Consider the following 22,668-nt stretch of genomic DNA (forward strand, 5'->3'; position numbering starts at 1 on the left):
TCGAGCCCCACATCGGGCTCTGTGCTGACAGCTCGGAGACTGGAGCCTGCTTCGGATTCTGTGTCTCCCTCTCTCTCTCTGCCCCTCCCCTGCTCAAACTCTCTCTCTCTCTCAAAAAATAAATAAACATTAAAAAATTAAAAAAAAATAAGTTCATTTGATTTTTAAATTTTAAAGATGCCTGTGATGGGCACCTGGGTGGCTCAGTCGGTGGAACATCTGACTTTTGATTTCGACTCAGGTCATGATCCCAGAGGTGGTGGGGTCCAGCCCTGCGCCAGGCTCTGTGCTGAGCATAGAGCCTGCTTAAGGTCCTCTACCTCTCTCCCTTTGCCCCTCTTCCCCACTCACGCTCTCTCTCTTTCTCTGTCTCTGAAATAAAGAAAAAAATTAAATTAAAGATGCCTGTGGCTCCAGCATAGTATGTGGCACACCGTTGTCACTGGGGACTTTTATAGGAATGGGTACACATTGATCATATGTACTCACTTCAGCCTGCTCAGGCATTGAATGATTTTGATTACTGTCAAGTTCTGGGCTACGACTAAAGGCAGGGAATAGATTCAGCATCTTTAAGAGTGGCATCCACAGAAGGCATGAGAGTTATTTTTTCTGAGAGTCTAAATGCATTTGATTGGAGAGATTTTACCTCAAGTTGTAAGAACTTTTTTTTAACACAGGTATAGCAAGAGACAAACCAAGTCAGGATTTATTAAAATAAACAAATAAAAGGTTTTTCCTCTTGCAAAACATCCTTAAGCTATTCTGGGTGATAAGGAGCCAAGGTGTCTTATGTGTGTCTTGGCACAGATTCCCTCCCACCCCCACCCCAATCCCCAAACTGTCTTCTCTGGCAAAGCACTGCAACCCCCTTCTTAAGTTCTGAGCAAAAACACCCTCCAGTTTTAACTGTTACTCATGCTTCATGGAATTGATTAAAGTCCTGTTAAAAGTCAAAAAGGAGTTTGAAGTACATTTCCTGTACTGCTGCTCTGTGTGCCTTTTTCTCTATTAATGGCTTTTCTGCAAATTAGCACATAATGGGTTAAAAGCATGTTTATGTTGGCATCAGACTCTCTCTGGCTTTTTTTTTTAAGCAAGACAGTATTTTGCAAACTTTTTAAAGAATCTCTAGCAGATATAATCGTGGCGCCATTCACATGGCTGCATAGTAGTTAGGGCTGTGTCAGCACTTCCCTTACGAACCTTGAGTTTCAGGGATTTATTACTCAGCCATAAAAATTTGCTCTGGGCTGAAACTTGACATCCACGGTTTCAAACCAGGGAGCACATTTTTGAGAAATCTAGCCTTTTTTGGAGTTAAAAAAAAAAAACGGTGAACAGGAGATGGGAAAAAAAAAACAGTGCTCACTAGCTTTTGACATTTTTGCCCATATGATATCAAAATGCACTAAGCAGTAAAGAAATAGGGTTTGATATTTTACTGTTTTCACTCCATTTTTCCACAATGGAGTAGAGAAAACAGCAGGTACATGTTAGCTTTTAATCAAATTTTAGGAAATTTCTATATGTAAGTGTTCAGGGATCTTCATGTTTAGAGATTTAAAACAACAGAATCAGACCTAGCTCTTGTAAATGCACATTAACTCATAAACCTCACATTAACTTCAGAGGTAGATATCCTTCTTTATTAGCTTGGTTTGGTTTTCTTGCTCATATTTATGCAATGATCTCACAGTAAAATCCCTTAAGAGCCACTGTCCCTATTTAATTGGGTTTAATATTTAAGCTATGTGGGAATTTACTTCTTTATTTTTTGTCTTTTACATATATTCTTGAAGACTATTTAAAAGATTTAATTTTTCATACTGAAACTCAAAGCTGTATCTTTTAAACAAAGCAAGACATTTCTGAAATGAATATTTTTGTAAAATAGCTCTTGAACTCAAGGAAAGATTGTAAAGTACTCAATATAAATTGTGAATTTCATTATGAATTTTATAGATTTACAGAGAAAAAAATCCCCCAAGCCCGAAACCAAAAAATATGATATATAGTAAATAGAGTAAATTAAAGAAATAAATGGAAAAATACCTATTAACGTCAATAAAAAAAAAAACTAAAGAAAACATACCAAATAGGATAGAATCATCATAAAGACACATATACAAATATTTTCATCCACAAAACTAAGAGAAATTAACATTTTTATTATAAAAAAAGAAGACTCTAAAATAAAACGTATACTAGATTTTAATCTTGCAACCACGAAGTCATAGACTTAGACCATCTTCTAAACTTCAGATTTCATGAATTCAGTACATTGTCTTCAGAGCTGTTATTCAAGCTAAATATAACTGTTCAGGTAAATTTTGGCAAGTATGAAAACTGTCTTTCCATTTGGATCATATGTTAGTTTTATCTATGTGTTCGACTTTTCATAAAGAACCTCTCTTTTTTTAAGGAAAAAAAGGCCACTTTACATGCATAAAATATTTTTAACTCTTGGCAGAAATACTCTACGTTTTGTGTTGCAAAAACAAACAACAAACCTGCTATAATAGCTCTGCTTAACTTAATAAGAAAAACCAATGATTGTCAATGCCAAAAATTATATATTTTGCTCTCATATGTCTTTTGCTATTACATTAATTAATACCTTTTTATGCAGTGAACATGTTGAAAATAATTCGTTAGGGGTCAGGGATAGGGAAAAGCTACAGAAACAGATATATCAGGGAGAATTTGGGGTCTACCCTGGAGTAATACAATTCTGATTCTAATTGTTTGTGCTTGTAGTTTGAACCTTGCGGATTCCATTAATCAACCAATTTTCTTTCATGAAATATGATGTCTGGAGAGGTTTATCTCTGAATGCAGCTTTTGGTTGCGGTTCCTGGATACTCCATTATGTTTTCATTACATTGCAACAACACTTATCAATTTAAAGATTTTTAAATATGGGAGGTTTGGGATTTTTTATCAAAAATAACTATAGCCCTATTTAATTCCTAAGTTGAATATTGTTTATGACTTTCAAAAAGTACTTGTCTGTACATGCATCTTATTATTTTATGCTAACAAGTCATGTCATTTGATCCCTGTTAGACATCAAAGCTTAATATAAAATATATCCTTTGTTTTGCTTCAGTAGCAATTTAATTTCAAGCCAAATATTGTATTGTCAAACATAATATCTGGAGAGGTTACTGCTTCACCTACCTGAACTTGGCCTCTGCAAATACACTTTGATCAGCCATTTATGTTTCTCTTAGAGAAGAAGTTGTATGTCTTGAAAGCTGAGATCAAAGTGACAATAAGATACAGGGAAGAAAAAATTACAGAAAATTACACAGATACTACTTTTTATTCAAGGTAATAGACCTGTAAGGAAAGATACAGGTGAAATAGAAGTAACTCAAAAAGATAAACAGAGAGTAGGTTATATACTTTTAATATTATTTTTAAAAAGGATAAGGAGAAACAAATGACCATTTCTCTGCTTAATTTCAGATGGGTCTCAAGTCATACATCAATAGTAACTAAGATATGAACATGGGCTTTTAGAATAAGACATTCTTCTTGACCCTATAGTATCCTTGTTTAGTGAAGTTTATTTATTTATGTGACAGTACTATCGAAACAACATGAACCTAAAGTTTTTTGGGTTTTTTTTTTTTCCTTTTGCCCGGTTACATTTAGTAGTTTTACTATTTTCTTGAACTTACATAAGAGTGAAAAATCCAAATGCCTCATTTATGGGAGTTTTAGAAAGTAGACTAATAAATTACTACTCAATTACCAGTTACTGAATGCTTGACTTAAAGTTTTGGTATCATTACCTCATTTTATAGATAAAACTGCTACTCCGAGAGCTTTAATTGATTAAAAAATCAAAGTTAGCAAAGGGCAGAGTCAATGTTGGATTCCAGGTTGGTTTTGTAGAGTCCTTGTTATTGACAGCCATGCATTGCCAGTTTCACCGTTTCACAAACTAGTGTGTGGGCAACTCTGCTCAGCAGGTATTGATGGAGGTTCCTGGAGAGTCCCAATACACATTGGCATATTAAGGGCCCTGGAGGCTTCAGCAGCAAAGAAGCCTCTTTGTGTCTAACTATATGCAGGGCTACTAGAAACTGCAGGGTAAACTGTTTTGTGAAATGATCATCTGTTCTAGTAGGTGAATCATGTTTCGTTATAGTATTGTCCGGAGAGCATTTTTCAAGGTGTGAACCAACTGCATTATAATAATTCCAGTTTCTTGTAAATATACAGATTCTGGAGACCTGCTAGATGCCCTGCATTGTGGTCTGGGTCAGGGACAGGGAGGTGGGAAGGGGAAAGACACTATGAACATCAAAGGCTTGAGATCCTTGGGTCTACAGGAGGGCTTCCAGACAGTTCAGATTTCACAGGACGATGGCTTCAGGGTGCTAGTAATTGAAACAAATAAAAGTTGCATAAAACCTGCTACCACTGACTGCACCTACATGGTTTTCTGAGCCAGTGGTCAGGTAGAAATGGTTATGGGGATGGTAGCTGAAGTGTTGGGCAAGACTGTGGGTGAGAGACTCCTCTAGGAACTCAACACTGATTGCATTGCACTACCCTCCTCCTGTCACTTAAATTCCAGGACCGTCTGGTCCTACAGAAAGTAAGCCATCAAACATGTATTGAGTGCTTTCTGCAAGGTTGTTGACCTGGGGTTTCTGAAGAACCACAGAAGTTCAGCTGACAGTTTCTACCTCTGAGGGCTTTTCGGTCTGGGGGAGTTCCTAATCTTTTCTCTATCATTTTATGTAAACCTTGCCACTGAAGGAACAGTCAGTGTTACCTAATCATGACTCTGAGGTTAGCTGACTTTCAGACACTGTGACATACTGCTAATTATTTAATCTCTTTTTTCTCATTTTATGTCTTCAAATTTAGTTCAGTAAGATTAATCATGCTAGAAAAGAAAGGCATAAAAATTATTTTGAGGTGTCTTCTAGAAGTGTTTATTTGTTCCACGTTTGTTTAGAAGCAGAAGGTATCGGGGAGCCTGGGTCACTCAGTCGGTTAAGCATCTGACTTCGCTCAGGTCATGATCTCGCGGTTTGTGAGTTCGAGCCCTGCGTCGGGCTCTGTGCTGACAGCTCAGAGCCTGGAGCCTGTTTCAGATTCTGTGTCTCCCTCTCTCTCTGCCCCTCCTCTACTCACTCTCTGTCTCTCAATAATAAATAAATGTTTAAAAAAAATTTTTTTTAAAGAAGCAGAAGGTATCTCAGGTGAAAGCAGGTTTGGAAGGTCATGTTTCAGTTTTTGAATGGAACCTATATAACAGTCAGCCGGCCTTAGCAACTAACCATCTAAAATAGAATGAATGTATCTAGTAGAGAGAAAAGCTGCTACCCAGATGATATTATAGATACTTCTTAGTGATTTCACATGTGCAGCTTTATAGTAGTATGCAATATGTTTAGTTTTACAGATTTTTCTATTATGTACTCTTTGAGCTGTTTTTCAAGTTCTGTTTTAAAGAAAGTAACATTCAGAATTGATTGCTAAAAACACCAATTTATTTTCATTTGTAATCTTTTTCAACTCTTCAAAGTAGTAATTAGTCTAGATATGAAATCTTTTTTGTAATTATCAGGGGAAACATCTATAAAAACCTTTGGTGTGAATTTAGGAGTTATTTAGAATCAATATTAACAATGGTTTGTTTCACTGTCTGATCACTTTTCTGGTAAATAGTCTCTTTCAAGAGTTGGATTCCTCTTGAAATGTTTTAATTGTCCTTTTCTTCTCTCCTGACAATCTCTTTTACTTAAAAAGCCCCTCCACGGGAGCTGACAGAGGAAGAAAAACAGCAGATCCTTCATTCAGAGGAATTTCTCATCTTTTTTGATCGGACAATACGGGTAATTGAAAGAGCACTAGCAGAAGACTCTGACATCTTCTTTGACTACAGCGGTCGAGAGTTAGAGGAAAAAGATGGGTTAGTTTCTTGTGTGCATGTTGTTTTAAAAAAAAATACTGCGATAAATTATTGTTGATTCTAAATTCACTTATGTATTGACTAGGCAAATCTTAAACCAAACAAATCAGAGGAGGATGAAATTCCAGGGTTGATCTTGCTGAACAGCTTTGACTAAGGGCTTTGGTTATAACTTCTGGCTTAGAGTTTCCCTGTAATTATCATGTGCTTCCGTGAAATGCTTTTGAACTTGATATCTGGGGAACAGTCCAGGTGATAGAGACTGGCAGAGTCACGTACATTGTCCTCTGAGAAAACATTCTTATAAGCAGCAAAGGAGATTTGTGTTGTATCCAGCAGATCTATTTTTGATGTCTAAGCAAACAGGAAGCTGAACAAAATAAACATGAGATATGGGAGCCCTTCACTGATGTGGGGAACAGCTAAGAGAGACTGCAACCCTTTTCTTCTTTTTGATACCATGAGTATATGTGTATGTGTCTTATAGGCAACACCTGTGCAGGGATATATTTAAAGATAAACTAAAAACTAATCAATAAAAGCAAATGATCCTCCAAATGACTTTTCTCTGAGACTGTAGCATATGTAATGTGAAAGGCAGCAGCCGTCAACCATCACTGTGGGTATACTGGAAGGTACTTTATGAGCTTTATAAGAAATAAATCTAGCCAGGTTTATTAGCCACTTTATAAGAATTTATAAGAAATAAATCTAGCCACTGATTTCTTTTGGCCAACAACAATATGAAAAGTTGAGATCACCTGCCTTAGTCATCAGACTTGGCTTTTTGCTGTTTCTAGAATTCAAATACATTCTCAAAGAACAGTGGATCATCATTGAGGATGCTTAAGGGAATGTAACAGAGGCTCCAAAAGCAGTTTCAAAAGGAGGTTCTGAAAATATTCTAAGCAGTTGACAACATCATTAGACTACTCCAAAGAGACAGTAATAGTTTGCGTATACACATTATGAGATGCTTTTGTTCTTTGAAAAAGCCATTATTCTGTGGCTCAGTTGATTTTCTGTGTCCTGTTTCCTTTTGGGTGCCTGGCAGTTACTTGGGTGTGCATACCTCTTGCCTGAGTTTGCAGTGGTGGAGTTGAAGAAGGGTTAGCAGGAAAAAAAGAGTCCTAAGTCGGCCAATTTGGAGCCCAAGTAAATAGTCTGGAGCCAAGTCACCATCTGAACAAGAGCTGTATAAGACAAGTGATACAGGGTGCAAGGCAGTGGGATGAAGCAAATGAACAGAAGAAAGTGAGTGTGGAGGAATTTTTGAACTGATGCTAAAGAAATATAGGTATCTTTTTGTGCAGGTCCAAAAGCTACTGGCACAGAAGCAGCATTACTCAATTTGCACTCAGTCTTGTGGAGCAAATGCATGACCAGTGCAGGGTTCTGCAAAGGAGGTTTTGTGGCCAGTTGAGTATCAGCCAAGCAAACACTGGCCAAAATGTATTCCTGGGCCCAGATAATGTTTTGGTCTATGTTAAGTATCTATTACTTTTGGTGAATCCCCCACTCTCCACTATGCCTGTCTCATGATAAAACTTACCACTTGCTATTGAGCAGGGAGGCAACACTACAACCACTCAGATATTACAGGTAAATAGAAACATGCGTATCATCTCTGGTCTAAGGCTAGATGAGGTGGTATTGATATCAAAGAATCTGCAAGTGGGCTCTGCTCCCTTGATAGCTGGGAGATTTCTAGTAAACTCTGCTTCAAGATAGAACTTGTTAGGAGGAAGAGAAGGCTTTCGGGACTGGTCAAGGTGAGAGCCAGATAATTATTTGACATTTCATACCAGGTTTAAAACAACACATGGAAACCTTTCCTGGGCCAGGCTAGGGAAAACTTTTCATAAAGGACACCACTGTTAGTTCATTTATTTATGATCAGTGCTTGCTATGTAAATTGATGCTTTGGCCTCAGCGAGTGCCATGCTCTTGCCATTTCATTCTTTCCATATGAGCAGCAGAGATAAAGCCCCTTTCTGAAGCATCACATTTGTCTCTGATGTTTAAACCCTCCTAGGGATGTCCAGGCTGGAGCCAACCTTTCTTTCAATCGTCAATTCTACGATGAGCATTGGTCCAAGCACCGAGTAGTCACTTGCATGGACTGGTCCCTGCAGGTAAGAATTATTGTTGGGACGAGACAAACTGGGCTGTGTCCTCGTGGCATTTGTATTTTAAAAATGAGAGATTTTCTCCGTTACTTTAGATGTGTTCGCCAACCTACAATCTTCTTCTATGCCTCTTGGTTTTCTTTCCCATTTTACTAAACTTTCAGTTTAAATTTTGCACCCTGTCATCCATATGCATTGAGTTCTTACTATGTGTTAGGTACCAGACAAGGAGCCAGGCCATCTTGTCTGTAAAACTGCTATCATTAAGGTCACCAGGGATTTCCTATCCATCAAATCCTGTGGGCTATTTTAAGCCCTCATCTGCCCTGACTTCTCTGTCATCCAGCTTAGTTGACTTCCTCGTATTCTAAGAACAATATCCTTCCATTGAGTTCCACAACATTAGTCTCTGCTAGTTCTCAGACTTCCCCAAAACTTCTTTTTCTCGCACACTGCTGTGGTCCTCGTGGTCGTGTCCCCAGCCTCTCCTTTTCCTCCCGATATGCTGTCTGGTGGAGACCTCTTCCACTTCTGTGGATTCAAGCACTACATGGTAGCCTATTGATATCTCCCACCCGTCCCCCTCCTAAATTCCACTTTACACACCAGACAGATCCACTCAGGTGTCTCCTAGAATCTGTAATCACTAATTCATTATTTTCACATATCTGAATTTTTTTCCTACTGCATTCTTTTTAAGTTAAAGACATCACAATATACCCAAGGCCCTAAAGCAGAACTTTCATCATTAACATTAACAACTTTCCCCCCTTAATCTTCCAGACCCAGTCTGTCACCAAGATAGACTGTCTCCACTCATATGCATCACCTTACATCTGTGATAATGCTAACCTTCTAAGTGGTCTTTCTACATCCGTGCTTGTTCATCTATGGTTTTCCCTCTGGACCCCTAGCCGAATAATCTTTCTAAAATGCAAATCTGATCACGCCACTCCCTGGATTAAAACTCCCTGTTGCCTCTAAGAGAAAATCCTATGCTCCTTAGTGTGGTATTCAGAGTGAAAGTAGGCAAATTTATCAAAGTCACTTTGCTGAAGAGCCAACTCAACTACTTGACAGATTACCCAGAACTGAGCAGTTAAATAATGTGCACACAGCCTAGCTGTGAGGTGGCCAGAGTTTGAACCCAGGTGGTCTGACCTCTGAGCCCACGTTTGTAACAACCATGCTATGTTCCTTCCTGCAATGACAACGATATAATGGCAATGAGGAAAATAGGAATAAGTTCTGGGCATGGATGTGCAACACAGTTTCTGTTTTCTTATAGGGTATGTTTTTATTGGGAATAATAATCATGGCTAGCTTTTTTTTTTTAAATCATGGCTAACTTTTAATTTGTGTTTCTTTTTTTTTTTTTTAATTTTTTTTTTCAACGTTTATTTATTTTTGGGACAGAGAGAGACAGAGCATGAACGGGGGAGGGGCAGAGAGAGGGAGACACGGAATCGGAAACAGGCTCCAGGCTCTGAGCCATCAGCACAGAGCCCGACGCGGGGCTCGAACTCACGGACCGCAAGATCGTGACCTGGCTGAAGTCGGACGCTTAACCGACTGCGCCACCCAGGCGCCCCATAATTTGTGTTTCTTATGTGCTAAACACTCTGCCGGCTTCTCTGAAGGCATTACCTTATTTCAGCCTCATAACTCAGATGAAGCAGTCATTACTATTTCCATTTTGCAACTGAAGAAATTGAGGCTCAGAGAAGCTAAGTAACTTGCTAAGAGTCACTCAGTCAGGATGTGGTAGTGTGGGGATTTGAACTCAAGTCCTTTGCACTTCAGGGCTATTCTCTTTACCACTGCCTTTCACAAAGGACTTTTGAATCTGGAACCAAGAGAGGTTATAAGTGCTGAATGATATGAGGCAGATAGCAAGTGCAGGATCTCTCTGGGAGACTGGGATTTAGACCAATGGAGGGGAGGAGAGTGTGTTCTAGGCAGAGCTGTGAAACAGATGATGTGAAGAGCCCCGTTTAATCCTACTGGAGAACAGGAGAACTGAAGAGGAGTGTAATCCCTCACAACTGGACTGTCATCAACCACCAAGTGGGCCGGTGTTCTCTCCTCTTGAACCTCCTTTTACATGCAAACAACAGAGCACACAGTGCATGATCGTGCAGAGACTAATATAAGCAGGGCTGGCCCAGCCACTTCCCGCCAGCGTGTGGGTGGTCCGTGAGCACGCTCGGGTGTATGCACAGAAATCGGATCCAAGCCTGAGGAAACACTTAGCTCGGCTTGTTCACTTGTTCTGAGTCTGGAAATTACACAGGAACCTTATCTGACACATTCCTCAAAGGTGACTTCTACCGTGTTCTCGGGGCCGGTTGGTAATGCTCCCTGAGGAGTTGGCGGAGAGAGCATCAACGGGGCTGGGGCCTGCATGGCTGCAGCATGTGATGGCCGTATTGGCCGTGGAAGGATTTATTTCCACACGGGGGTCTGTGTGATCGTCTTTTGCAAGAACTGAAACTATAAAGAGCAGAAACTCTACCATGGAGACACCACGTGTACTTTTCACCATTTTTGTATAACCTACTCATCTACACTGTAGAGGAGAGGTTTGCATTTCTGAAAAGCATGTTTTATGTGGAGCATGAGAAAAAGGAATTGGAATCCTTGGCTCCTACATCATAAGATTTTTATGGGGTTCCAAGGACCAGGTTTATATGGTTATGGGATGCAGACTCTTCTAAATGATTCTGGATGCAATTCAGTAATGTTAAGAAAGAAGAGCAAGAGGCACAGTCTCAGAGTCTAATAGTGGCCTGTATGTCTAGGGTGTTTACCTGAGTGGAACAGAGGGGAGAACAAGGAAGAAACCGTAAGGTTTCTGCGCGGCTTTGCTTTGATCTTCTGGGCTTCTGGAGCAGGAACACTTAAACTTTATAACATTTGTAAATATTCACCAAACATCATTCCCTGGAAGAAACAGTGGCATTCGGGCAATTCTGTCAGCCCTGTCGTTCACTGACCATTGCTGAACAGTGTGCGCCAATAATACTGTCCACATACCGCATGGTAGCTTTTCCAGGCTTGTACAAAACCACATCCATGACCTTACTCCTACCATATATACTCCTCTTCCATGTAAAATGCATCCTCCAACCTTGCAGCTATCCAGGGTACAAACCTGAGTAATCTTTGATAGTTCATTTAGTTTCCACATCCAATCAAATTTATAGTAGCAAGAAGATTCCCATGGATACCAGCTCAAGTCCACTAGCAGGTGGATTTGACACTGACTTTATGCCATGCCCTCTACTTCTTGCTTATCTTAGGAAGTGGCTTCCTAACTGGTCTTTCTACCTCCAGTCTGTATACTGTTGAGCCATTATAAGCACTTTGACCAGATTAATATTTGTAAAGATTACTTATAAACTCTCAGTATCACCTTGAGCAAGTTGCCTAGCTTCTCTTTACTTTTAGCTTCCTCATTCATAAGATGATGGTAATAATACCTCGCTCATATGCTGACTATTACATGAGTTAATGTACTTAAAGCAGTAGGACTTAAAAAGCATCTGGTACATGAAAAGTGCTCCATAAATGTGGCCAGTGAAAGTAGTAGTGGCAGTAGTATTAGTAGTTGCTGAATATAACTCCTAGTGTCCCCAAAGTAAAGTCTAAAATCATCAGCCTGTACTTGGCAACATCTATGAGGATGCCCAGATGCATTTCCAGCTCTTTCTGCTTGTTTACATCTTCATATAACCTACCTCCAAGCCAAATGCAACAACCTGAAGCCTCCTGAATGTGCTCCATGCTGCATTCGTTAAGAAAATTTCACCTCTGGTTAGCGTAAGCAAAACGGGTGATTTACTGGAGAGGCACCCATGCACTTAGGAAATCCATAGAACTGGGATTCGGGAAGAGTAGAGATCCAGGCTGCTTGAGGGACCTCACCAATAGGATGCTGTCATAACCTGACTCATATGCCAGCCCATAGGTTCTGTATCTCAGTTCAAAATTTACCATAGCCAGTTCAGGGGATGTGATCTGTGCTGGGTCAAGTATCAACCCTGCAATGAACTAATTGTCCCTGAGAAGTTAGATACCTATGTACTGAGGGAATCTCCAAAAATGAGAGAATTATTGTGAACCAGGCAGATGACCAAGATACATCTCCTGCACTCATATTTGTACCCTTGCCCACATTCCCTTTTCTCTTCTCTCCTAATAATCTACCCATTGGTAAGGCCCAATGCATGGATCCTTTCTTCTTAGAAGTCTTTTCCAGTTTCTTTCCCTGCCACATCCTATCCCAACTAAGGTGGTTCTTTCCTCCTCTCTACTTCCAAGGAACCTTTTCTACACTTCCACCGTAGCACATTATCATGCTCTGCCTTTAAGTTTGTATTGTAGTTATTCATACATGTGTCTTACCTTTCCTCCCTCTACGTAAAAGTGAGCTTCTATAGAGCTAAGCATGTTATTGTTGACATTCTTGTCCCACATTTCACCTGGTGCAGTGAATTACATATACGTAGGAGGCACTGGACACGTCACAGTGGACTAGAAGGGACATGGCCTTTGAAACCAAACAGACTTCAAGTAAGGCTCTCACATCTTCATTTATTAGCAACATAACTCACAATGAGTTACTTACTCTAAGACCCTCGGCTTCTTCATCTGTAAGGCTGGTAAAACCACCTCTGCTCTTGGGGATGGCAAGGAGCCAATGAGTAAATGTATCACCCGGCTCAGCGTCTGACACGTAATGGGCCTGAAAACATATTGGTTTCTTCTTCTCTGATAAATGTCTGATTTTATTCTCTGTAAGAACAAATAGCTTGAGAACAGATCTGGTAATCTCCAGGTAAAATTCTCCTAGGTTAAAGATTGGATAATCCAGCCTGATGAGTAACTATAAACTTCCTAGTTGTTCATATTCCCTTTGACATCATAATTTTAACATTCAGGTTTTAAATAATTGTTCAGATATTTGCTTTTCATTTGAGAGTAAGAAAATAGGACTAGTCATGTTCAAACAAACAATGGGAAAAGGCACATAAGAAGGGACTTTGAAATCATAAAAGCTTGCATGAGATATGAGTTAAATCAGTATCTTTGGGATTTGTGATGCCAGTTATAGAAATTACACGAAAGGCATTTCACTGGTATTTTACTAAAACCCTCCCTATTTTCAAAATAAGCTTTAAAGCCAAATGATTTTAACTATTTTTAATGGAAAAAAGAAAAAAAAAACTACAAGTGGGAGCCAACTATGAGACCCAGATGTGAAGCTGTGGGATATTATTGCAGACACATCTGGCTGCTCATTGGTCACTGCGGCAGGGCTGTTGGTGTTTATAGAGTTGCCTTTCACATGTGACATAGTTAAACTTCAGATGGACAACCTGGAGACTTCTGTGTTTATCTGGATATTAGTTTCTTTGAATGGGCTTTGAATCAAAGGCCTTTCCTAATGGGCTTTCGATTCAGCCACTGAGGAACGTTTTCTAATAAAGAATGATTACTTCCCCTGGTGGCTGTATACATGTGTCTTGTAGGATTATACTTCCTCCGCACCAACCAATTGTAACTTCCTGCAGCTTTCTTAAGCTGAGGTTGCTGTAAAATTAATAAAGCCACCTAGAAGACTCAGGTTTAATTGTTTTTGATAGAAAAAAAGTTGATGTTTAAAGTTATAAGGACCATCTTCTAATAGAAGATGTATGTGTGGGTATATGTATATGTGTATGTATGTGTACATATATATGTATGTATATAAATATATGTATGTATATATATATATATAAAATAGTGAGAAAGGATGGAAAATTAAGTTATCTGTGAGCAAAGAGTGATATAATCTGCTATAATCCTGATGCTATTTTTAATGGTGCCGCCTTATGGGAATGCCAAGTAGGAATGGCATTTTCATGCAATGGATTCTAACTCATAAACACCCCTCACAAGATTCATCCCCAGCTTGTTTAATTACACACACAGCACAGAATTCACACAGGGTAAGTAGGTATTTCTGTTCACTTTAGAGTCCTTATTATTTTACTCATTGTGGTTCTTGCACTTATGCTTTTAATTGTCGACATTATTTGACAACAAAGGATTAAATATGTCTTTCTACTGAGCACAGAGTCACTAAAATAAAAACAGCATCTGTATTTCAACAGATTTTGACACAAGTTGATTATTTGCTAGAGGTTACAAGATACTACATTTAAAAGTTAATAAGAATAAGTCCCTACACTCAGAGAGCTTACAAACTAGTAAGAGACATAAGTGGGAAAACACCATAGTACAGTTTGACAAGTGCTCTAATGGGGGGACACACAATAATGCTAAGGGAGCCTATGAGAGATGAGGAAGGGTGGTAGAAAGTTAGGATTGTTTGAAGGACTTGATGCATGTGTTGAATTTTAAAGAATGAATTAATGTCAGGAGTACCTGGACGGCTCAGTCAGTTAAGCATCTGACTCTTGGTTTTGGTTCCAGTCATGATCTCACGGTTCATGGTTTTGTGTCCCACGTCAGGCTCCTCACTGCCAGTGTGGAGCCTGCTTGGGATTCTCTCTCTCTCCCTCTCTCCCTCTGCTCCTCCCCTGCTCATGCACTTTCCCTTTTTCAAAATAAATAAACGCTTAAAAAAAAAAAAAGAGGGGCGCCTGGGTGGCTCCACCGATTGACTGTCTGACTTTGCTCAGGTCATGGTCTCACGATTCATGGGTTTAAGCCCCGTGTCGGGCTCTGTGCTGACAGCTCAGAGCCTGGAGCCTGCTTCTGTTTCTGTGTCTCCCTCTCTCTCTGACCATCCGCCCCACCCCGCTTACTCTCTGTCTCTCAAAAGTAAATAAATGTTAAAAAAAAATTTTTTTTAAAAGAATGAGTTAATGAAACAACACATAAGAGGTATTCTAGTAAGAGTGAGTATTAAACTCCTAGGCATAGAGGCTATACCTATGAACCCCAGAACTAGTCCGTGAGGGTGTGGGGGTTGAGGAGGGAGGCCAGGTGGTAAGAGATTAAGCAGAGAAGGTGGAAAATGACTGATCATGAAAGACTCTATATGACCTGGATTTTCTCTTGAGAGTAATGATGAGCCATTAAAGTTTTTTAAGCAGAGGAGTGACTTAGCCAAATGTTTGTTTTGTAAAGTCACATTAACAAAGGATGGAGAATGGAGTGGTGAGGGTAGGGCCTGGAAAGTCTGCAAGAAGGAAGCCATTTAGGCAGCTGTAGCTTGTATTCAGATAAGAAATTAGTTTAGGAGATCCTCCCTTTAAGGGTGGAAGGAAAATATGCCTTTGAAAGGTTTTAAGGAAGTAGTAAAACACAGTAAATTGGAAGTAAAAATGAACATGGAGTGTCTGGTTTGGGCAGCTAGGTGAATGTTAGATGAAAGGCACCAAAAACAGAGTACAGTAGAAGAGTAAGAGGTTTTTATAGAAGGCAATAAGCTCATCCGTATGCATTTTGTATGCATTGTATCTGATGTGTGTGGGGGTAGCTCAGAGAAATCTCCAGTGTGAAAAAGACCTGTAGCTGAGAGAGAAAACAAGGCTAGAGATATAGATTTGAACATTGTTAGCATTTTAAAGCTTATTAAAGTCATTGGAGTAGATGAGATGACCCAGGGAGAATGTATGGACAGAGTTTTGTAAAAAGGGCAGAAAACAGTCCACCGCCCCACTGGAATATAGGTATTAGAAGGAGAACCTATAGCGACTAGAAAGAATGGTGAGGAAAAGAATCAGGAGAGAAAGATGTATGGAAACCAATATAAGAGAAAGGAGGGAGCAGCCCAAATGTCAGATAATGCAGAGAGATCCCGTAATGTCTGCAGTTTGGTAGTTATCGGTGACTGTGGTAAGCACACCTGGAACACTGGAAACAGACGGCAGATTGTAAGAGCCTGAAGTAGTCGTTGGTATTAAGTATGCCACAACATAAAAAAAAAAAGTGCCATTTACCAACAGACACATGAAAAGATGCTCAACGTCACTCCTCATCAGGGAAATACAAATCAAAACCACACTGAGATACCACCTCACGCCAGTCAGAGTGGCCAAAATGAACAAATCAGGAGACTATAGATGCTGGAGAGGATGTGGAGAAATGGGAACCCTCTTGCACTGTTGGTGGGAATGCAAACTGGTGCAGCCCCTCTGGAAAACAGTGTGGACGTTCCTCAAAAAATTAAAAATAGAACAACCCTATGACCCAGCACTAGCGCCACTAGGAATTTATCTAAGGGATACAGGAGTGCTGATTCACAGGGGCACATGTACCCCAATGTTTATAGCAGTGCTTTCAACAATAGTCAAATTATGGAAAGAGCTTCGATGTCCATCAACTGATAAATGGATAAAGAAGATGTGGTTTATATGTACAATGGAATACTACTTGGCAATGAGAAAGAATGAAATCCTGCCATTTGCACTAATGTGGATGGAACTGGATGCTAACTGAAATAAGTCAGTCAGAGAAAGACTGATATCATGTTTTCACTCCTATGTGGAACTTGGGAAACTTAACAGAAGACCATGGGGGAAGGGAAGGGGAAAAAATAGTTACAAACACAGAGGGAAGGAGGCAAACCATAAGAGACTCTTAAATACAGAGAACAAACTGAGGGCCAATGGTGGGGGGAGAGGAAAATGGGTGATGGGCATTGAGGAGGGCACTTGTTGAGATGAGCACCGGGTGTTGTTTGTAAGCGATGAATCATAGGAATCTACCCCAAAACCAAGAGCACACTGTACACACTGTATGTTAGCCAATTTGACAATAAATTATATTTTTAAAACAGTGTCATTTAAATGATGTAATATAGCATGTGTCTGTAGGAATAAGGAAGTTTCCTTATGTTGGCAATTTGACATAATTCATCCTTGTGACCTTTTCCATCCAGTACCCCGAGCTGATGGTTGCTTCCTACAACAACAATGAAGATGCTCCCCATGAACCAGATGGAGTGGCTTTGGTCTGGAACATGAAGTTTAAGAAAACCACACCAGAATACGTCTTTCACTGTCAGGTAGGAGTCAGCATAGTAAAAATAACTTACGTCTCCTACAAGACCAAATATAGTTCATGCCGCCTTGCATCTGTCTTATGTGGAGAGGAAGAACCCAGTATAAAAATGGAATTGTTGACAGTTTTGGAAAATTCCCCCACAGTAACCTAACGTTTGGGGAAAGTGGCAACTCTTTCCAAACAGTTAGGAAGCCCGGTCAGGGACTGTGTGTCATTTTCTTTCTATTTAAAACAGCCCTCATGAGGATGAGTTTATAAAGAGCTCACGCTTATGAAGAAATCCTGGTGTACCACTTCCTCTGCTTAGCAGCAACATATGCTTGCCAACCCACGTGGACATCCTCAGATCACTACCATTTCAAGCTTCTTCCTCTCTTTGAGATATAGTTCAAAGGAACTTGGCCAATTTTAAGTTTACAGGTGCCATCTTGCTTCCAGATAATAATGTTTTTGTAGTTGGTGTAGGGGAGTACTTATGAACCTTTCTTGAATTTTGAGAAATGATCATTTCAAACGGTTTTGGATATTTTACTCCTTGTGTCTTTTGGCACATTTGTCTTCTCTTCTATTCAACACAATACAGGCTGAGGTCTATTTTACACTTGCACACCTTCAGCTTTGCTTTGTTGCCATGACTCTACCTAAATCATAGGCCTCCACAGTGGCCAATACACCAACCCCTTTATTAATGTTCCTATCCTGTGATTATGCATAGGAAAATACAAAACAAACATACCAGCTCAAAGTTTCAGTTCCTCAAATATTACAATTCAGAGGTACTGAGTGGCAGATTACTCTGAATACAAATACACCAGCTGAGGTGGGTAGGTAAACCTGTTGATATTTGGAAGCTTAGTGACATTTTATATCTAAGAGCTGAGTATCATTTTGAACTCAAATATGTTTAGACTTAGAACATTATCAGATATAATTTGGGGAACAGGAGCTGCTGGAATAAAAGTCCCAGCTTCAACCTGATTGAGTAACCTCTAACTCTGGCCATGTTTTTCTAATTTACTATCTTAAAAACAACAAGAAGTCTAGGTTGGCATAGTAAATAACCCTTATTTTTTGGACCTTTGAAATAAGAACAGTTTTTTCTTTCTTTTTTTTTAAGATTATCAAATTTGTCAGTTTGATATGCTCTTTCTGTAAACATAGAAGCACAAAATCCTAATTTTGTTCAGTTTTAAGAAGTTTGCTGAATTACCAGGAAAATACTGAAAGGATTATGGGATAAGCAGAAGCACATTTTTGTAAAACAGTGCCATTTAAGCTACTTTCATTCTGTTAAAGGCTTATCTTGATTTTTTAAAAACATGAGGTAACACATTTTATTGTTTTGCTCAATGTACGTGTCTATTATATTTTAGATTTATTATATTAACTGGCTATAGGTAGCCTGTGACGATAACCACTTAATAATATGCTTACTATTCACAACATTGCGTCGTAGTAAGGGTCAGTAGGAACCTAATAATGCTGAATGAAGCAGCAGACTTCCTAGGTCTTTGGAATTACCTGGAATTTTAAAATTAACTATTTTATCACACAATAGTTAATACCAGTATTGACTGAAAGGAGCATCCTCTGTTTCCTGTCCTGGTAACTTTGGGATCATTTACTGAAGATTTCACCAGTGCACATTTAATATCATTTTTAGTTTCTCCCTTAAATGATCCAGTATATGTATTTTAGAAGAAAATAAACTCTTGATTAAAAAAAAAAAAGAGGTACCCTCCATATCTGACCAAAAGATGTTGACTAAAATATCTCCGTTATCCCCCAAATTCCTATTATTATCTTCACTTCTTATGGTGACCAGAAGGTTCTAAACTCTGTCCAGCCTTCTCACTGGGAGAAAAGTGAGGATTCTAATACTTTTAAACTTTGGAGTTGGTTAAATGACATGTGCAAAAGACCGAGAAGACTCTGATATTCTAGGTATCAAATGATAGCTACAGAATTTAACCACACACATTTCAAGATATTGAACATCATGACTGTGCTACTCAGATATAAACAAGTAGTTCATATAAATGGCCCTTCATATTCATGAAAGACGCATTTATAAAATCTTAAGGAAACCTAATTGCTAAATACCATCACAGTACCTAGTTTCTGATCCTAGATTATTTCTCTTAAATTGACCTAAGTGTAGGGGGTAGAATGTATCACCAACTTTGGGAAGGTGAACGAGAAAGAGCTTTGATCCCTCTCTGAAGTGGAGGAAAAGGAGGAAGTGGGCACAGCAAACATTATTATGAAGCCCTTCTGAGGATCCCTGTTGTATTATTAGTCAGACTTCTCCAGAGAAATAGAACCAATAGGAGATAGATAGATAGATAGATAGATATAAAGACAGAGACAGAGGTTTAGAATTGGTACTTCTTCAGGAAACTGGTCTTTGCTCTTAAGGCCTTAAACTGATTGGATGAGGCCCATCCACATTATGGAGGATAATCTACTTTGCTCAAAGTCTATTGATTTACATGTAAATTACATTTAAAAAACCTTCATACCCGCATTTAGACTTGTATTTGACCAAAACCTGGGTGCCATAGCTTACCCAAGTTGACACATAAAATTAACCATCATACCTGAATTTCACCTCAGAGCGATCCAGGAAATCAATGTCTTTAATAACTCCTGGAGTGCTACTAATTCCATATCACTTTGGGCTAATAAGCAAATATACCTAGAGAGATCAACCTTGAAATTATTAGACTTTAAGTGAGTGGGAGCTTTCCTAAGACATGAGAAAAAGCAATAATTTGAGGACATGGAAAATGTCTCCATGACATTGAATTTATTAAAAAAAAAAAAGGTACTAACACGTATTGAGAATCTACTCTTTATATCTTTACATTCACTGTCATAAAGCCCTGTTACTCTCCTGATGAGAACCCGCAGCTCAGAGAAGTCATGAAACTAGGGCAGGTATCTGTGAATAGCAAAGCCAATTTTGAAATCAGGTCTTTTTTACCACAAAGCACATGTATTGCCTCCTGCCACATTATTTTTTTTTATTTATTTTTTTTTTTGGGACAGAGAGAGACAGAGCATGAATGGGGGAGGGGCAGAGAGAGAGGGAGACACAGAATCGGAAACAGGCTCCAGGCTCTGAGCCATCAGCCCAGAGCCTGACGCGGGGCTCGAACTCACAGACCGCGAGATCGTGACCTGGCTGAAGTCGGACGCTTAACCAACTGCGCCACCCAGGTGCCCCCCGCCTCCTGCCACATTAGTAGGGGATTCAGCCAGGTAACATCTCTAGCTATGTGTCATGGGGGATGGGTGAATAGAGAAGAAATGGATCAGAGCTGCTTTCACCTTCTTATCTGATACTGCAATCACCTGGACCTCTAAGAACTAGTGATGTCTGCATTCCACCAACAGAGATTCTGATTTCATTAGTCTGAGGTCCAGCCTGGGCATTTTTAAAAGCTGCCAGCTCATTTGAATAGGCAGTAATATGAATATGCAGGGACTACCAGGATGTAGAAGAGATATGAAGAAGGGGGATGATAAGGTGGCAAAACTAGTTGGCTGTTTTATTTGGAAGTGTGGGACTTTTCTTCTTGCCCCACACGTCCCTTTTCCTCTTTGACCCAAACTAGAGCTCTGTGTCTTGACTTTATTTTTCTGACACTGATCTCCTACTTGACTCAAACTGAGAAATTTCCTAACAAATTCCCCTGCCCCTGCCCCTTCCCACTTACCCATCCTCGCCCCGGAGACCCACACTCTTTTCCTCAACTCACTCATTGCTGGGATCTGCCTCTGTGGTGAATGATCAGAAGACCCAGAGTTGTTTTTCCAGGAATGGGCTCAAGACCCCCTTGAATATGACATAGAGAGAATATGAATTGGAGAGTACCATTTATTTTGGGATAGTGAGACACCTTGCTAAGTGGATATCCTCGAAAGTAGGATAAAAGCCAGGTAATACCAGTAGCTACCAAAAGAAAACCTAAGTGCTATAATATTGAGTATGCCTGAGCTAGTGGGAGACCAAACCAGGGGTAACTTGGCAGCCAGAGAAGTCATAGATGAGTTAGCGGATGACTATTGTGGGGGATGGGCAATAATAAGGGCAGTTTGGTTACCATGCACTGAACTCAAATAATTTACGTTTTTTGTGCTTCTCCCTTTATCATCTCATTGATCCTTACAACAGGGAAGGAGCCAAGATGTTACTTCTTTGTTGTACTTGAAGAGTTCTGCAGCTCATGAGCAGTAGAACCAATACTGGAACCAAGGCCCATTCTACCAGCTATATCATGCCATCAGCTAGGCCATGCTCCACAGTGATGGGGCCAGGTGGGGCTTGAGAGCAAAGGCTGTGTAGTTCATACAAGATGTATTTTCGGCAGCCTGCCATTTTATAAGAGATCAGTTAGACATGGCCCTTACCATAGCTCTCCTTACCATCTTCTCAACATAAAGGAGAATTTGGAGAGCCCACAGAATTAAAATACATAGGATAAGAACCAAAACCACAACTCACTGACCTATCACTTTTCTTCTACAACCTTTCTGATCTTCGGTAAAATTTACTTACTACAACTGGTCCCTTCTAGACACTATCTCGCTAAAATCAGGTAGTCTGAATGTGCTTCCTCATTCATCTGTGATGTTCCAGTAATTTCAAAGTTAGAGAGTTTGCTTAGTAGGAAAAAGGAGTGTAGATAGGAAGAAGCAATGGGTGCCTTTTGATGACTATACTGTTATCATTTTTAAATATTGCGTTAGTTATCCATTTCTTGCTGATCTTTGTTGATTCTTCATAATCTCCAGAACACTATAATTGCAAACAAATCCAATAGCTCAGAAAAGCATTATTTCAGGCCCTAGAAAGCAAATGCAGAAAACACAGACATCAGCTCAGTGTTCTTTTGCAAAGACTGACAGGCTTTTATCCTAATCATAAAAAGATTGCAGTATGAAGATTCGTTTCTCCCTGTTAAGAAAAGCAAGGCCAAATACCTTTTACTTCCATGGGCAGTTTCATGTCTTTGCTAAACTGAATTTTTAGTGTGGGCTCTGGTCCTGCATTTTCTATTTTCATTTCTGTAAGAGCTGTGTCCATACTTGGAAAACATTGGTGGACTGTGCATAGAAATCAGCCAGTCAGCCCACCACACAGTCTGGCAGTGCTCCTGACATCTTCTGTAGTGGCTTGCACACACTGTCATTAGATTATGCATTCTGACCACCCTGCATTGCTTACCCTGGTGTGGTCTTTCTCTTTTAAATGGAATGAATAGAATCAGGAATATAGATCTTAGAATTATCTGCATTGAGGTAAGTGGAAAAGCTATATTTAGAGGCTTGGCTTGGTCAGAGGTTTTTATTTTTACTTTTATTTTTTCCTGATTTGGTTTCTTTGTTCTTAGCATTCTCTTTTTAAAGATTATTTGACAATGGCCTGAAACTGACAATGACCTGAAACCCTCCTCATTTCAGAGGGAAAGCAGAACCGGGAAGTGGAGTGATCCCAACTCATTTCATTGGTGCCAGTGTTTAAAATCCTCACTTAACTTTCTTCTTATGTGTGGCTTTGCTTCTCCTTAA

At 39.6% G+C, this 22,668-nt stretch overlaps 1 protein-coding gene across 4 annotated transcripts in view; it reads left to right on the forward strand.

Moving 5' to 3' along the window:
- The window catches only part of DYNC1I1 (dynein cytoplasmic 1 intermediate chain 1), a 319,773-nt gene that overhangs the window by 188,688 nt on the left and 108,417 nt on the right, over positions 1–22,668 (forward strand). For all 4 annotated transcript variants that reach the window (XM_043588924.1, XM_043588927.1, XM_043588926.1 and 1 more), the window contains 3 exons: positions 5,779–5,941; positions 7,977–8,076; positions 16,967–17,092. In XM_043588924.1, coding sequence (XP_043444859.1) covers positions 5,779–5,941; positions 7,977–8,076; positions 16,967–17,092 — 389 coding nt within the window. The remainder of the gene's footprint in view (positions 1–5,778; positions 5,942–7,976; positions 8,077–16,966; positions 17,093–22,668) is intronic.

This window comes from Prionailurus bengalensis, chromosome A2 (genome assembly GCF_016509475.1).
Source record: "Prionailurus bengalensis isolate Pbe53 chromosome A2, Fcat_Pben_1.1_paternal_pri, whole genome shotgun sequence".
Lineage (NCBI taxonomy): Eukaryota > Metazoa > Chordata > Mammalia > Carnivora > Felidae > Prionailurus > Prionailurus bengalensis.